The 17,886-nt window shown below is 50.1% G+C and overlaps 1 protein-coding gene across 2 annotated transcripts in view; it reads left to right on the top strand.

The window, feature by feature from the left end:
• rsu1 (Ras suppressor protein 1) overlaps positions 1-17,886 on the top strand; it is a 138,564-nt gene that overhangs the window by 3,109 nt on the left and 117,569 nt on the right. For both annotated transcript variants that reach the window (XM_056299462.1, XM_056299463.1), the window contains exon 4: positions 8,947-9,067. In XM_056299462.1, coding sequence (XP_056155437.1) covers positions 8,947-9,067 — 121 coding nt within the window. The remainder of the gene's footprint in view (positions 1-8,946; positions 9,068-17,886) is intronic.

The raw sequence follows: 17,886 nt of genomic DNA, 5'->3' as shown, positions 1-17,886 counted from the left end.
ACACACACACACACACACACACACGTACTACATGGCGTAAAGTATGTGGACACCCAAAAAAGAATGACTATGCCAATTCTCTAAGAAATTGCAGTTACATGTTGTTGTTTTTTTTCTGGAGAAGGAGCAATACCGTAAAAAAGTGTTAAATGGCTACCTTGCGAGAACTAGAGAGATATAAACATACACTACATGTCCAAAAATATGTGGCCCCCTGAACATCACACACATATGTCTCCAAAACCATGGGCATTAATATGGAGTTGGTCCCCTTTTTGCTGCTACAGCAGCCTCCACTCTTCTGGGAAGGCTTGCCACTAGATTTTAGAGTATGGCTGCTGGGATTTGTTCTCATGCAGCCAGGAGAGCATAAGTGAGGTCGGGCACTGATGTTGGGAAGAAGGATTGGCTGGCAGCCAGCATTCCCATTCATCCCAAAGATGTTGGATGGGGTTGAGGTCAGGGTTCTGTGCAGGCCGGTCTAGTACTTCCTCACCAAACTCAGCAAACCAGGTCTTTATGGACCACCTCACACGGGGACACTGTCATGCTGAAACAGGGAAGGGCCTTCCCCAAACTGTTGCCACAAAGTTGGAAACACACAACTGTATAGACGTTCATTGTATGCGTATGCTGTAGCATTAAGATTTCCCATCACTGGAAATAAGGCGCTGAGCCCAAACCATGAAAAACAGCTCCAGACCATTATTCCTCCCCCACCCAACATTACAGTTGGCACTATGCATTCGGGCAGGTAGCATTCTCCTGGCATCTGCCAAATCCAGATCAGTCTGTCAGACTGCCAGATAGTGAAGCATGATTCATCACTCCAGAGAAGGCGTTGCCACGGCTTCAGAGTCCAGTGGTGGTGTGCTCTACACCACTCCAGCCAACATTTGGTGTTGCACATGGTGATCTTAGTCTTGTGTGCGGTTGCTCGACCATGGAAACCCATTTCACGAAGCTCCCAACGAACAGCTGTTGTGCGGACGTTGCTTCCAGAGGTGGTTTGGAACTTGGTAGTGAGTGTTGCAACCAAGGGCAGAAGATTTTTACATGCTCTGCGCTTCAGCACACAGCAGTCCCGGTCTGTGGTCTTGTGTGGCCCACCGCTTCACTGCTGAGCTGCTGTTGCTCCTAGACGTTTCCACGTCACAACGTCAGACTTACAGTGGCCATGGGCAGATCTAGCAGGGCAGAAATTTGACCAACTGACTAGTTGGAGAGGTGGCAACCTATGATGGTGCCACACTGGAAGTGACTGAGCTCTTTGTTACAACCCATTCTTTTTATTTTTCATTTTTTGGCCTTTCCCCCATTTTCTCCCCTGTTGTACCAGGCCAATACCCCACTCTTCCGAGCTATCCCGGTCACTTCTCCACCCTCTTTCCCAAGCCGGGGAGGGCTGCAGACTACCACATGCCTCCTCCCATACATGTGGAGTCACCAGCCGCTTCTTTTCACCTGACAGTGAGGAGTTTCACCAGGGGGACGTAGCACGTGGGAGGATCACCCTATTCCCCCCAGTTCCTCCCACCCCCAAACAGGCACCCCGATCGACCAGAGGAGGTGCTAGTGCAGCGACCAGGACACATACCCACATCCGGCTTCCTACCCGCAGATAAAGCCAACTGTGTCTGTAGGGACACACGACCAAGCCGGAGGTAACACGGGGATACGAACCTGGATCCCTGTGCTGGAAGACAACGGAATAGACCGCCACGCCACCCGGATACCCCGCATATCACCCCTTTAAAGGATTAGCTCCCTTTTTGGACTGACTGTAGTATTAAATGACTGTTTAAAATGGACATTTGTTACTAGAGGTGATTCAGCTAGTGGAGGATGCGGACTTGTCAGAATGGTCCCGTGTCTCACCGTTTCATCCATCCACGCTACAGCCGGCTCTTCTGTTTACTTGCTATCTATTTCCTGATCCAGCGTGACACGGTGATCTCACTAAGATGGGGGGATTACACATGCATCTTCTTTTCTCTGCTCTTATCTGTAGCTCAGATCAGACAGCACCGGGATTAGCTAATCGACGGTATTACCTATCCACAGCCGTCTGGCTGCCACGCCGGATTCTAATTCTCAGGTGCGCTAAGTCCCCGGCTATCGTTCAAGCCCCCCGACAAGAAATCATACCTTCTTTAGTGGCATTTTAATATACCCTCCCTGTCAATTGAAACACACACACACACACACACACACACACACACACACACACACACACACTGATCTTTCCTCCTCATCTGTTATGTGATGGGTGAAGTCTGTGTCGCCGGCCTCTGAACTTTGGAGTGTAGCGGAGAATTACAGTGACATTTGGAAAGCCCTTCATTAGAGCCGGATAGGAGGGAGAAGAGACCATTGTGGCAGACGGGGGACGGGCGAGAGAGCGGGACAGAGAGAAAGAGAGACGGGTTCAGAGAGAGACGGCTGAGCGGGAGAAGTTCCTTATCACTGGCACTAGTTCCTACACCACCCTGCTCCGGCCCATTACCATCAATCTAGCTGGCCATTATCAGCCGGGGAGTGGCATGTAGGCCTGAGTTAAGCACACTTCGACTCACACATGCACACGGACACACACATGCACACGGACACACACATGCACACGGACACACACATGCACACGGACACACACATGCACACGGACACACACATGCACACGGACACAGAGCCAGTGCAAAATGTCACTGATCTTATCTGCATGTGTAGCTCTGTGCACATCCTACAGAGGGTACACACACATGGACACATACACAAATATAGATGTGTATGTGTAAATAGTGCAACACACACACACAGACACAGACACAGACACACACACACCTTCTTTCAGGTCATGCACACGGGCACCTAGATAGAGTAGCCAATGAGGAAATCAATACACCATATTGTATAGAAAACCGAATAAATTCTTGCAGTCGTCTCTACCGTATTTGGGGTGGTGTGTGTGTGTGTGTGTGTGTGTGTGTGTGTGTGTGTGTGTGTGTGTGTGTGTGTGCATTCCTATCCAAACTGTAAATTCTCATCCATCGATTTAGCTCTGTTCACAGGCCCAGAGAGAGAGACGGAGAGAGTGAGAGACTGTGGCTAAATGGAATTGATTTCTGACTTCCTAGTTGAACCACAATGACCTGGGGAGAGAAGCAGTCTTGAAACCATTGACCATGAAGAGGAGAACATGTAGTATCTCGCCGCAATCAGCCACTTGTTAGGGTTAACCCCCTCCAGGTAGTAAATGAGGAAACACTGAGATCTCTGTTCTCAAAGCTTCAGAGAGCTTGAAGGTTGTGTTTTACATTGGCATTCAGCCCCTGGAGCTGCTGTCGTTGAACCGGTGTTCTGCTGCAGGCCATCGAGAATCAGTTGCCTCAACTTTTGACGCTGACGTACGGTTGGGCTTTTAGCCATTAACTGAAACTGCCTGGGTTTCATCTTTCAGTGCATAGATTTGAATTTGGACCTCAAACTCTCCCCAAAGATGCCATTTGGTCACAAACTCACCCCTGCTGACTGTGGAGACTGCTCCCTCAGGTGTTTGGAGGAGTTGCACAGAGTTGAAATAGATTGTGAGTGGGACACTTTATTGGGTTATATTAGGGGGGGGGATGGTGATAAAATGTACCTAAACACAGCATCATGTCACCATCTCATCTCATCTCATCTAATCATCAGCCGCTTCTCCGGGGTCGGGTCGTGGTGGCAGCAAGCTAAGTAGGACACTCCAGCCGTCCCTCTCCCCAGCAACGCCCTCCAGCTCCTCCTGGAGGATCCCAAGGCATTCCCAGGCCAGATTGGACATGTAGTCCCTCCATCGAGTTTTGGGTCTACCCCGGGGTCTCCTCCCAGTTGGCCGTGCCCGGTAAACCTCCAAAGGAAGGCGCCCAGGAGGCATCCTAATCAGATGCTTGAACAACCTCAACTGGCTCCTTTTGACGCGAAGGAGCAGCGGCTCTACTCCGAGCTCCCTCCGGATGTCCGAGCTCCTCACCCTATCTCTAAGGCTGAGCCCAGACACCCTACGGAGGAAACTCCTTTCAGCTGCTTGTATCTGCGATCTCACCCTTTTGGTCACTACGCAAAGCTCATGACCATAGCTGAGGGTTGGAACGAAGATTGACTGGTAAGTTGAGAGCTTTGACTCCCGGCTCAGCTCCTTCTTCACCACAACGGTCCGGTACAACGTCCGCATTACTGCTGATGCTGCACCAATCCACCTGTCAATCTCCCACTCCACCCTACCCTCACTCGTGAACAAGACCCCGAGAGACTTGAACTCCTTCACTTGAGGCAACAACTCATCCCCAACCCGGAGGGAGCGATCCATCATTTTCCGGTAGAGAACCATGACCTCAGACTTGGAGGTGCTGACTCTCATCCCGGCCATTTTACACTCAGCTGCAGACCGCCCCAGTGCGCGCTGGAGGTCACTTTCTGATGAAGCCAACAAAACCACATCATTTGCGAAGAGCAGAGATGCAATTCTGAGGTTCCCAAAATGGACACACTACTCAACTTTGCTGCGCCTTGAGATCCTGTCCATGAATATCACAAACAGAATCAGAGACAAGGGACAACCTTGGCGGAGTCCGACACCCACCGAAAATGTGTTTGACTTTGTGCTGAGAATGCGGACACAGCTCTGACTTTGGGTATACAAGGACCGGATGGCTCGTAGCAACTCCCCTGGTACCCCATGCTATAGACACCATGCTATAGAGCTTAATATGCTGCGACACTAAGCACAGATTTTAAAAAGATTCAGTTCCTTATTAATTCACTTCTTTTCATCACAGAATACTTTTTATTTTATTTTTCTGCTGTGGGACAATTTGCAGTCCTGCAAGTATTTCTCAGTACAGTCTTCTGTGAACTGGCCATTCTGTTCTTTGGTGAGAGAGAAGTCTTTCTTTTGTGCAGTCCATTTAGTTTGTCTATGCTGTCCTTTTCATTTGTACTGACATCCGTACATGCAGACCGGACACGGCTGTGAGCCCTATTGATTTCTGGGAAACTTAGCCACTCTGGGGGGAACAAAGTTTTCATGTCACAAAGTCACTCACAACTATATGCTCGCACGCACACTCACAGGCACACACAGGCACACACAGACACCCACACACCCACACACCCACACACTCTTACCTCCAGTGAAAGGTCCCTGTGATATGGTATCAGTATGCCAGGGCCTTCACCGCCAGCTGCTCATCCCCCTGGGAGCATTCACATCAGGACCTGTTTGTGTACACAGCCCTCCTCCCACCTCCCTCCCTCACATGCGTCCCTCCCCTGGCATTGATCAGCCTCATAATCCGATAGAAACATCCTCCTCTTCGTTATCGCCCCATCGATCTCTGTCCGCCTGTACCGGCCAGAGACGGTGGAGAAAGGATGGGCGCAGCAGAGAGGGACGGAACAATGGATGGATGGATGGATGGATGGATGGATAAAAGAGTACCGGCCAGAGACGATGGAGGATGGAGGAAGGGTGGGCCCGGCGGGGAGGGATGGAACAATGGATGGATGGATAAAAGAGTACCGGCCAGAGACGATGGAGGAAGGATGGGCGCAGCAGAGAGGGACGGAACAATGGATGGATGGATGGATGGATAAAAGAGTACCGGCCAGAGACGATGGAGGATGGAGGAAGGGTGGGCCCGGCGGGGAGGGATGGAACAATGGATGGATGGATGGATAAAAGAGTACCGGCCAGAGACGATGGAGGAAGGATGGGCGCAGCAGAGAGGGACGGAACAATGGATGGATGGATGGATAAAAGAGTACCGGCCAGAGACGATGGAGGATGGAGGAAGGGTGGGCCCGGCGGGGAGGGACGGAACAATGGATGGATGGATGGATGGATAAAAGAGTACCGGCCAGAGACGATGGAGGAAGGGTGGGCCCGGCGGGGAGGGATGGAACAATGGATGGATGGATGGATGGATAAAAGAGTACCGGCCAGAGACGATGGAGGAAGGGTGGGCCCGGCGGGGAGGGATGGAACAATGGATGGATGGATGGATGGATAAAAGAGTACCGGCCAGAGACGATGGAGGATGGAGGAAGGGTGGGCCCGACGGGGAGGGACGGAACAATGGATGGATGGATGGATGGATAAAAGAGTACCGGCCAGAGACGATGGAGGATGGAGGAAGGGTGGGCCCGACGGGGAGGGATGGAACAATGGATGGATGGATGGATGGATAAAAGAGTACCGGCCAGAGACGATGGAGGATGGAGGAAGGGTGGGCCCGGCGGGGAGGGACGGAACAATGGATGGGTGGATGGATGGATAAAAGAGTACCGGCCAGAGACGATGGAGGAAGGGTGGGCCCGGCGGGGAGGGATGGAACAATGGATGGGTGGATGGATGGATAAAAGAGTACCGGCCAGAGACGATGGAGGAAGGGTGGGCCCGGCGGGGAGGGATGGAACAATGGATGGATGGATGGATGGATAAAAGAGTACCGGCCAGAGACGATGGAGGAAGGGTGGGCCCGGCGGGGAGGGATGGAACAATGGATGGGTGGATGGATGGATAAAAGAGTACCGGCCAGAGACGATGGAGGATGGAGGAAGGGTGGGCCCGGCGGGGAGGGACGGAACAATGGATGGGTGGATGGATGGATAAAAGAGTACCGGCCAGAGACGATGGAGGAAGGGTGGGCCCGGCGGGGAGGGATGGAACAATGGATGGGTGGATGGATGGATAAAAGAGTACCGGCCAGAGACGATGGAGGAAGGGTGGGCCCGGCGGGGAGGGATGGAACAATGGATGGATGGATGGATGGATAAAAGAGTACCGGCCAGAGACGATGGAGGAAGGGTGGGCCCGGCGGGGAGGGATGGAACAATGGATGGGTGGATGGATGGATAAAAGAGTACCGGCCAGAGACGGCAGGTGATGAAGATGCCCACGGTGAGCTGGTTGTTGGGGGCCCGTGGCCCGTGATGAGCAGCTCTTGAACAGCTGGTTGGTGAGGGGCTGTTGGACGGTTTAGGAAAAGCAGTCTGGAACCACCGAGACGGATTTTCAACGTTTCATAACTTTGTGGAAAAAAAGAAAAAAGATGCAGACCTGCCGCTCCCGCGGTGTTCCTACAGTTGCACATATATTTGCATTAAAATTAGTTTCCCATCAATCGCACAAAAAAGTGATCAGAGCTGCCCAACACGACCATGAGCGGTCCACATGACCGTCTGGTAATGTGTGCGTGATGGTGTGCGTCATGTCAGTATTCATGACGTGTGTTGGCCGCGTCATTTCCTTCCTGAAGTTAATTGCTGTGTCCTAGAAACCCACTAGCGCCCTCCAGCGCAGACAAATAGAAACCCACTAGCGCCCTCCAGCGCAGACAAATAGAAACCCACTTGCGCCCTCCAGCGCAGACAAATAGGAACACACTAGCGCCCTCCAGCGCAGACAAATAGAAACCCACTAGCGCCCTCCAGCGCAGACAAATAGAAACACACTAGCGCCCTCCAGCGCAGACAAATAGGAACACACTAGCGCCCTCCAGCGCAGACAAATAGAAACCCACTTGCGCCCTCCAGCGCAGACAAATAGGAACACACTAGCGCCCTCCAGCGCAGACAAATAGGAACACACTAGCGCCCTCCAGCGCAGACAAATAGGAACACACTAGCGCCCTCCAGCGCAGACAAATAGGAACACACTAGCGCCCTCCAGCGCAGACAAATAGGAACCCACTAGCGCCCTCCAGCGCAGACAAATAGGAACACACTAGCGCCCTCCAGCGCAGAGAAATAGTCTAAACTTGATTTGCGAGTATGTCCAACATGTCTGGTTACAGATGCCGTTACAGACACACCATGACTACCACCGAGGCGTGCTTGTTTTTTTTCCGCACCCGCATTCTGGGAACTCTGCCTCTGATTGGCTAGTACTCGTTGCCTCCGTTGGTTAGGTTGGTTAAGGTTAGGGTTAGGGTGGGGATAGGGATAGGGTTAGCCAATCAGAGATAGAGTAGGGGCGGGTCTTCCCGGAATCCAGGTGGGAAAAATAATAACGCAGTGCGGCGTTGCTATGACGAGAGCGTGACGGAGGCGCGTGCTTGCGGAACACGGGTACGAAAAAAAACCACGCCCGAGGGGTTGCAGTATTTACAGGCGTTGGACAGCGGCCATTTAAAATTGTTTGAAAATAGTATTAAAGTTGTTAAAATGTTAATGTTGGTGTCAGTTAGCTTCATAGCAGACACACTAACATGTGTAATGCATTAATATCTCAGCTGGGTCTTTATCTTGACACAGTATACAGTTTAAAAACTGCGGCGGTCATTTTGACCGCCCACAGTCGTTATAGTAGTTTTTAAGGTATGGTCGTTGTTTGGGACTGTTTCAATATTTATTTATTGTCAGTTGTTTTGTTTTTTCGTACATGTCCCGTTATATAGCCTTGTTGCGTTGGTTAGATTAGCAGTGTGTGTTGTCCATTTGTGTTTAAGGTAATATTTTCACTGTTTCTGTTTTGCTGTTCAAGTTCCACCATGTCTCTCTGAAGTTTAAACTGTTTAAACATACTGGTCACAGTTGTTAACATGTTAATGTTGGTGTCAGTTAGTTTCATAACAGACACACTAACATGTGTAATGCATTAATATCTCAGCTGGGTCTTTATCTCGACACAATATAGAGTTGTTTTAGGTAGGAGTGACTTCCCAGTCGTTCTACCACGGAGCTACGTGACCGTGTGTTGTGGGTGATTCTGTCAGTGTTCTACGTGACCACGTGTTGTGGGTGATTCTGTCAGTGTTTGTGGTCGGTGATAAAGGACCATGAACCCAGTGAACACACGTAAACGTGCCTGTGATGGGTGTATAGAGGTGCGTGTGTACACACTTGCAGCACCTATGAATGTAAACTGATGTGTCAGTTGTCGTCTTTCTGACTGCGTCCGTCTCTGTCCTGCAGCGGTGCCCCCCAACGTCTCGGAGCTGAAGAATCTGGAGGTCCTAAACATGTTCAACAACCAGATTGAGGAGCTGCCCACGCAGATCAGCAGCCTGCAGAAGCTCAAACACCTTAACCTCGGGTAGGCCTCGTCACGTGTGTGTGTGTGTGTGTGTGTGTGTGTGTGTGTATGTGGTTGGATGGTTGGTTGGTTGGTTGGTTTGGGGGTGTGGTGTGGTTGCAGATCTGTTAAGCCTATACAGACTGTATGATTTCAGCAGTCCTATAAGTTTACTGCGAGCCACACTGAGCGGTAGGGATCTAACAAACTTGGTACAATATCATGTGATGTATGTAGACTGTACGATAACACTACTGAACCGCAGGCTAGGACACAAGTCCATAAAAACTTGGTACGACAGCAGGTGTGATGTATGTAGACTGGACAGTAACACTACTGAACCGCAGGCTGCGATGCAAGTCCATAATCTCTCCTAAACACCTCCATGCCTCCACAGGTATGTCATCAGGACCAACTGCCTTTCCATTCTTCATCCTCTTCATAGCTGCCCTCACTCCCTCCTTGCTAATCCACTGAACTTCCTGATTCACTATCCCTACATCATCCAACCTTCTCTCTCTCTCATTTTCTTCATTCATCAGCCCCTCAAAGTACTCCTTCCTCCTTCTCAGCACACTCTCCTCACTTGTCAGCACATTTCCATCTCTATCCTTCATCACCCTAACTTGCTGCACATCCTTCCCAGCTCGGTCTCTCTGTCTAGCCAATCGGTACAAGTACTTTTCTCCTTCTTTAGTATCTAACCTATGATACAGCTCACCATAGGCTTTTTCCTTTGCCTTTGCCACCTCTCTCTTCGCTTTATGCTGTGTCTCCTTGTACTCCTGTCTAATTTCTTCATCTCTCTGACTGTCCCACTTCTTCTTTGCCAACCTCTTCCTCTGTATACTTTGCTGTACTTCCTCATTCCACCACCAAGTCTCCTTGTCTTCCTTCCTCTGTCCTGATGACACACCAAGTACCTTCCTAGCTGTCTCCCTCACTATTTCTGCAGTGGTTGTCCAGCCATCCGGCAGCTCTTCACTACCACCCAGTGCCTGTCTTACCTCCTGCCTGAACTCCACACAACAGTCTTCCTTCTTCAACTTCCACCATTTGATCGTCGGCTGTGTCTTCACTCCCTTCCTCTTCTTGGTCTCCAAAGTCATCCTACAGACCACCATCCGATGCTGCCTAGCTACGTTCTCCCCTGTCACCACCTTGCAGTCTCCAATCCCTTTTAGATCACACCTCCTACATAAGATATAGTCCACCTGTGTGCACTTTCCTCCACTCTTGTACGCCACCCTGTGTTACTCCCTTTTCTTGAACTATGTATTCACCACAGCCATTTCCATCCTTTTCACAAAATCGACCACCATCTGTCCTTCCACATTTCTCTCCTTGACTCCATACGTTCCCATCACCTCCTCATCCCCTCTGTTCCCTTCACCAACATGTCCATTGAAGTCCACTCCAATCACCACTCTCTCCTCCTTGGGTACCCTCTCCACCACATCATCCAACTCACTCCAGAATTCTTCTTTCTCGTCCATCTCACACCCAACTTGCGGGGCATATGTGCTGATAACATTCATCAACACACCTTTGACTTACAACTTCATACTCATCACTCTCTGACACTCTCTTCACCTCCAGCACACTCTTGACATACTCTTCCTTCAGAATTAGCCCTACCCCATTACTCCTCCCATTCGCACCATGGTAGAAGAGTTTGAACCCACCTCCGATACTCCTGGCCTTACTCCCCTTCCACCTGGTCTCTTGCACACACAGTATGCCTACCTTTCTTCTCTCCATCATGTCAGCCAGCTCTCTCCCTTTACCAGTCATAGTGCCAACATTCAAAGTTCTGACTCTCACCTCCACACTCCTACCCTTCCTCCTCTCTAGCTGCCTCTGGACATGCCTTCCCCCTCTCCTTCTCCTTCGCCCAACCGCGGGCTGCCACGCAAGTCCATAAAAACATCCTCAAGTGTGCGTGCCGCATCAACGTGCGTGCCGCATCAGCGCGCGTCATCAGTCTATGCCGCCGGTAGAGCAACATGACGCCAAGCAGGAATCGAATCTTTTCAGTCCGATTCACCTGCATGTGTTTGGACTGTGGGAGGAAACCGGTGCCCCCGGAGAAAACCCACACAGCCACGGGGAGAACATGCAAACACCACACAGAATGACGACCGGGGGATGACCCCCAAGTTTGGACTACCCTGGGGCTTGAATCCAGGACCTTCTTGCTGTGACGCGACCACGCTAACCACTGCTATTGTTGCCATTCAGAGCTTTCAGTATACGTTCATATTGTTCTGCTCTCAGAACACGATTAATATTATTAACATAATCATTACTATTATAATATATAATATTATTAACATTAATCATTAATATTATTATATAATATTATTAACGCTAATCAATAATATTAATAACAATTGACATTGTAATATATAATATTATCAACGTTAATCATTAATAGTATAATATAATATTAACATGAATCATTGATATTATATATAATATTTTGATATTATTATATATCATTAACAAGAATGACAATGGTGAGGTGTGCGGTTGGAATGACAGATGGGTTCAAGGTGGAGGTGGGATTACATCAAGGATCGGCTCTGAGCCCTCTCTTGTTTGCAATGGTGATGGACAGGTTGACGGACGAGATCAGGCAGGAGTCTCCATGGACGATGATGTTTGCGGATGAAATTGTGATCTGTAGCGAGAGTAGGGTGCAGGTGGAGGAGAGCCTGGAGAAGTGGAGGTATGCACTGGAGAGAAGAGGAATGAAAGTCAGTAGGAGCAAGATGGAATAACTATGCGTGAATGAGAGAGAGGACAGTGGAATGGTCAGGATGCAAGGAGTGGAGGTGACGAAGGCATTTGAGTTTAAATACTTGGGGTCAACTGTCCAAAGTAACGGGGATTGCAGGAGAGAGGTGAAGAAGAGAGTGCAGGCAGGGTGGAGTGGGTGGAGAAGAGTGTCAGGAGTGATTTGTGACAGAAGGGTACCAGCAAGAGTTAAAGGGAAGGTTATAAGCTGGTAGTGAGACCAGCTATGTTATATGGTCTGGAGACAGTGGCACTGATGAAAAGTGTGGAGGTGGCAGAGATGAAGATGATAAGATCTTCACTGGGAGTGATGAAGAAGGACAGGATTAGGAACGAGTATATTAGAGGAGCAGCTCAGGTTGGACGGTTTGGAGACAAAGCAAGAGAGATAAGACTGAGATGGCTTGGACATGTGTGGAGGAGAGATGCTGGGTATATTGGGAGAAGGATGCTGAATATGGAGCTGCCAGGGAAGAGGAGAAGAGGAAGGCCAAAGAGGAGGTTTATGGATGTGGTGAGGGAGGACATGCAGGTGGCTGGTGTGACAGAGGAAGATGCAGAGGACAGGAAGAGGTGGAAACGGATGATCCTTTGTGGCGCCCCCTAACGGGAGCAGCCGAAAGTAGTAGTAGTAGTAGTAGTAGTAGTAGTAGTAGTAGATTAACAAGAATCATTTATAATTAATGTTATAATATAATAGTATTAACAAGAATAATTAAGCGTTAATAATATTATATAATATTAACAATAATCATTAATATTATTATATAATATTATTAACATTAATCATTGACATTATAATATATAATATTTTCCATGTCACTCATTATTTTCAACAACGCCCCCCTGATCCCCTCTAAATCTCCTCCCCTGGAAAAGCAGGCTGTTAGTGGACCAGGTTTTTATTTCCCATACCCGTCTCATGCCCTGGGGGATCTTTGTCTCGCTGCCTAACTAACTATGCCCCTTCCACCCCAGCCCATCCTGCCTCTAGTTCCGTCTTGAACACAATGTTCACATTTTAGCCCTTCCTTCGGTCCGTCTCCGACCAGCTCTCATCCTCCCTAGTCTCCACCTGTTCATCTAACATTTTCAGAAACGCACTCCTCGTGCCTCTTGACTGAAGACACAAGTGTGTGTTGTTGCCGCCACCCAACTTGTTTTACTTGTGCTTTGTGAGCCATTGTGCGTCCAGGGGCTCTGTAACCATGCTTTTTTTTGTCCCCCCCCCCCCCCCCCCCCTGTTCTCCTCAATTGTACCTGGCCAGTCAACCCACCCTTCCGAGCTGACCCGGTCTCTGCTCCACCCCCTCTGCCGATGCGGGGAGGGCTGCAGACTACCACATGTCTCCTCCGATACATGAGGAGTCACCAGCCGCTGCTTTTCACCTGACAGTGAGGAGTTTCACCAGGGGGACGTAGTGTGTGGGAGGATCACGCTGTTCCCTCCAGTTCCCCTCCCCCCTGAACAGGCACCCTGGCCGACCAGAGGAGGCGCTAGTGCAGCGACCAGGACACCTACCCTATTCTGGCTTCCCACCCGCAGACACGGCCAATTCTTTCTGGAGGGATGCCCGACCAAGCCGGAGTTAACACGGGGCTTCGAATCGGCGATCCCTGTGTTGGTAGGCAACGGAATAGACCGCCATGCCACCCGGATGCCCCATTAAAAAACACTGTGAGAGTTCAGAACAAAAAGCTTGTCCCTGGTGTGCAAATCTCTGATAGAGATAGAATGTACGTAGTGATAGTAGAGCTCTTCAGTAGCACTCATCAGTTAAGCTCTCACGTTGCACCATAACCCAGCGGGGGGTGGAAGAAGAGGGTGGAAGAAGGGGGTGGAAGGTTTAGAAATGGGTTGGTTTTTGTCAATTTGTGTAACAAAGGGGATGGCATCCTCTTGTCCCCCCCTGAAATCAGAATCAGCTGTATTGGCCAAGTGGGCCTGTTTGACTCAGGTACACAGCAGCTACTGGCACTTCCCTGACACAAAACAGGAAAAAACAAACAAACAAATAAAAAAACAAATAAGTAACTGGACCAACAGGACACTGGTGGCAAGCATGTGTATGCACAAGTGAAGGTGTGTCGCTACTATGTAGAGCTTAGTTGTGGTAGAGTAATCAACAACCTGTGTTATACCATATGACTTACATCCTATGCCCTCCCTATGCCCTCCTGCGCCTTCCCCAAAGGACCCTGAAGCTGCCCAACGTGCCTGTGTTGGCTTTACTCATTGTAACCATAATTCAACTAAAATATTAGAGGTATTGTTGCAAATGAACATTTATCAGCCGATGAACAAAAATAAAACTACTATGTGTGACGGGGCAGTCCAGTGTCCATTGGCTTATATGTCCAACATTACGCTGTGTGTGTGTGTGTGTGTGTGTGTGTGTGTGTGTGTGTGTGTGTGTGTGTATATATATATAGAGGGAGAGAGAGAGCGTTTTTTTTCTGAAACCATCAGTGGTGTTGAGTGCTCGACTAATGAGGAGTGGAATATCAACACAGATACAGGAAAAAAGATGGTAATGCATAGCAGGACAGGCCTGTTTGGTGCGTCTGGCACTCATCAGCTGCTGATGTTTTATTCACAAAGAATAACACAGTTACGTTGCCCAGCATCACGCCCCTAATGTCGGTTGGACAGCGACCAATCAGATGGAGAAACATTCAAACTATAACAGCCAATGGGGTAGGTACTTATGATGCACAGCAGCCAATGGAGGGGTAGAAAACATTACAACCAATGGGACTGGGGCTTGTTTTGAAAAGCATTTAGGGGCCAGGGCGCTGTTGAAGTGGCCTACATTAGAAATCTAACAAGGTAACTTATGTGGATTATATATTGGGGTGGTGTAACCAGCTGAACATTTGGCGTGCAGCTGTAGCTCATTTTGACTGTGTTTCTGTTGAATATTTTTCTCACCACCAGACCACCAATTGAGAAAAATATTCAACAATATTCAATTGGTGGTGAGGAAAATATTCAACCTGAAACCTCTTGCAACTTGGAATTCTGTGACCGTTAGTTGTACGCTGAGGAAGAAACCAACTTCTGAGCTGTGACCGTTAGTTGTACGCTGAGGAAGAAACCAACTTCTGAGCTGTGACCGTTAGTTGTACGCTGAGGAAGAAACCAACTTCTGAGCATGAAGAACATTGAACTCAAAATAACTACCAGCTCTCAGTAGTCTGAACCAATCTAGGCTGCTTGGCATAACCGCAGTGCTAAGTTCTCTGAACTCTGAATTCCACCAAATGCTAACAAGCGTTCAAACAGTCTGAAACGAACCTGATTGCACCGGCTTCAACGAGGACCCACCGGCGGGTGGCCCCTGCTTCCGAACCAAGTGTTCCAACGTCATCCACGTGTCTCTTCTATCGCTCCCTGAGCCAGCACAACGCATCCAAACATAAGGCTGCTTTGCAAACTAATGTAGTGCAGACTTCAGTGCCTCATGAGCTAACAAAACACACATATCTAAACACCGGTTACAACACTGAAGTCCTCTGACAGTCTCCAGATAGAACGCGTGATCTGTCAAGCTCTGGAGACTAAAGCTGGCAGGATATGTTAGCCACTGCATTGACTGGCCAACCATGGTATATACTGCAGCGTCACATCCCAACAAACCCGCTGTGGCCATGACCTCGGCATCAGTTGCACATACTCCCTCCTGTGCTATTCCAGAGGCAGCCTCGCATTGATGTCAATTAATAGAGAGAGAGAGATCTGGCCAGGCTCTAACACATGCACATGATGCTGCGCTCTAACACGTGTACATGATGCTGCATGATGTGGGGCTGCAGCCACAGGGTCGATGCCAGGTGGGATGAGGAGGTTGGCCTCGCCTTTCTTCCTGTTGGCCGGGCTCTAACACGTGTACATGATGCTGCATGATGTGGGGCTGCAGCCACAGGGTCGATGCCAGGTGGGATGAGGAGGTTGGCCTCGCCTTTCTTCTTGTTGGCTGGGCTCTAACACATGCACATGATGCTGCATGATGTAGGGCTGCAGCCACAGGGTCGATGTCTGGTGGGATGAGGAGGTTGGCCTCGCCTTTCTTCCTGTTGGCCGGGCTCTAACACATGCACATGATGCTGCATGATGTAGGGCTGCAGCCACAGGGTCGATGTCTGGTGGGATGAGGAGGTTGGCCTCGCCTTTCTTCCTGTTGGCCGGGCTCTAACACGTGTACATGATGCTGCATGATGTGGGGCTGCAGCCACAGGGTCGATGTCTGGTGGGATGAGGAGGTTGGCCTCGCCTTTCTTCTTGTTGGCTGGGCTCTAACACATGCACATGATGCTGCATGATGTGGGGCTGCAGCCACAGGGTCGATGCCAGGTGGGATGAGGAGGTTGGCCTCGCCTTTCTTCCTGTTGGCCGGGCTCTAACACATGCACATGATGCTGCATGATGTGGGGCTGCAGCCACAGGGTCGATGTCTGGTGGGATGAGGAGGTTGGCCTCGCCTTTCTTCTTGTTGGCTGGGCTCTAACACATGCACATGATGCTGCATGATGTGGGGCTGCAGCCACAGGGTCGATGCCAGGTGGGATGAGGAGGTTGGCCTCGCCTTTCCTCGGTCACATGCACGCCTCTCAGACACCGTTTACACGCTGTCAGCTGCACACTGCTATTCAGCACCGCGTGTCTGGTGTCCATAAGTAGGCTACTGTATAGCTGTGTGTGTGTGTGTGTGTGTGTGTGTGTGTGTGTGTGTGTGAAAGCATGGATGCTTGCATATAAATATTTGAGCCTTGTAAGCACTTGATCTCGTTTGTCAGATGGTCTGTCGCTGTTTTTCTTTGGCGCTCTATAAATTGCCTCGGCATGCTGACATCCACACACACATGCTGTCACAGAATCAATTTGCTCCTGGTACCAGATGCTGCCGCTCTGCAGCGACCCCGCGCCTCCGAGGAGCCCCACACTCGCTTGTCTATTGAAATTTATAACGACAATTCCCCCAAGGACGCCGAGGCACCCAGTAGTCGGCCACAGGGAGACGGGCTTTTGAAATGGGGCAGGCACAGTTTAGGTCTCAGTAAGGGGGCTAGGCAGAGCTCCCACATCACTCACCGGCCCCCTCTAAGAAAACCATACCAGGCTGAACTGGTCTGCAGTTACACAACACGAAATGAAAATTGACTTTTCCACCTTGTTAGCTCGTTTCCCCAGCCACGTCATGGACCTGTTATCAGTTTCTGCTGCTTTGGCATCAGAACCTGATCACCGTGACTTCCTGTAAAGCAGCCACATGTCTGTGATTGCATCACCGAGTCTGAGCAGGTGGACAAGCAGCATTTCAGCCAATAATATCATAAAATGGTTTTCCCCTTCCAGTGTGGGGACATGGCAGCGCACATTCACATTTGCAGCGGCCTCGCCCAGTATGGTGCGGGAAGATGGCGGTGCGAACTTAAGTGTGCGGCAGCCTCACCCAGCAACGTCCATGCAGTGTCTTTGTCCATGTCTGCGTCTAAATTTGTCTTCGTTTGATGGCTGGGAGAGCTGGTGCTGGATCAGCTGGGAGAGCTGGGTCTGCTGCATCCTGTGGTTCCAGGGACCAGGGCCCTGCCTGGAGCTGCGCCCGAAGAGGAAACACCGAGGGTGGTCTGACAGGACATGGAAGCGGGGCAGGCTAAGCTAACTGCTAGCCCATGCAGACTGGCAGTTCCGATAACACTGAGGGCGGTCTGGCGGCGGCCTCACCTAGTGTTGACTGTGCTGTTTTTGGTGTCGTCGTGTGGAGTGCAGGGAGGTGTGTCAAAGGTGTCTGGCTGGGAGAGCTGGCGTTGGATCGACTGGGGGAACCTGGTCTGTTGCGTCCGGTGGGCCCAGGGACCACGGGGCTGCGCCCGAGGAGGAAACTCCATGGACGGTCTGACAGGATGCGGAAGTGACGCAGGCTAAGCTAACTGCTAGTCCATGTAGACTGGCAGTTCTGACAGTCATCCTGGCGTTTGCTCTCTTGGACAGTGACATTTTTTTTATTTTATTGTTTTTATATAAGTTGGATATGTGTGTT

The sequence above is a fragment of the Lampris incognitus genome, chromosome 19, assembly GCF_029633865.1.
Source record: "Lampris incognitus isolate fLamInc1 chromosome 19, fLamInc1.hap2, whole genome shotgun sequence".
NCBI classification, from domain to species: domain Eukaryota; kingdom Metazoa; phylum Chordata; class Actinopteri; order Lampriformes; family Lampridae; genus Lampris; species Lampris incognitus.
The sequence above is the reverse complement of the archived record's forward strand: the minus strand, read 5'-3'. Positions and strand labels throughout refer to the sequence as shown.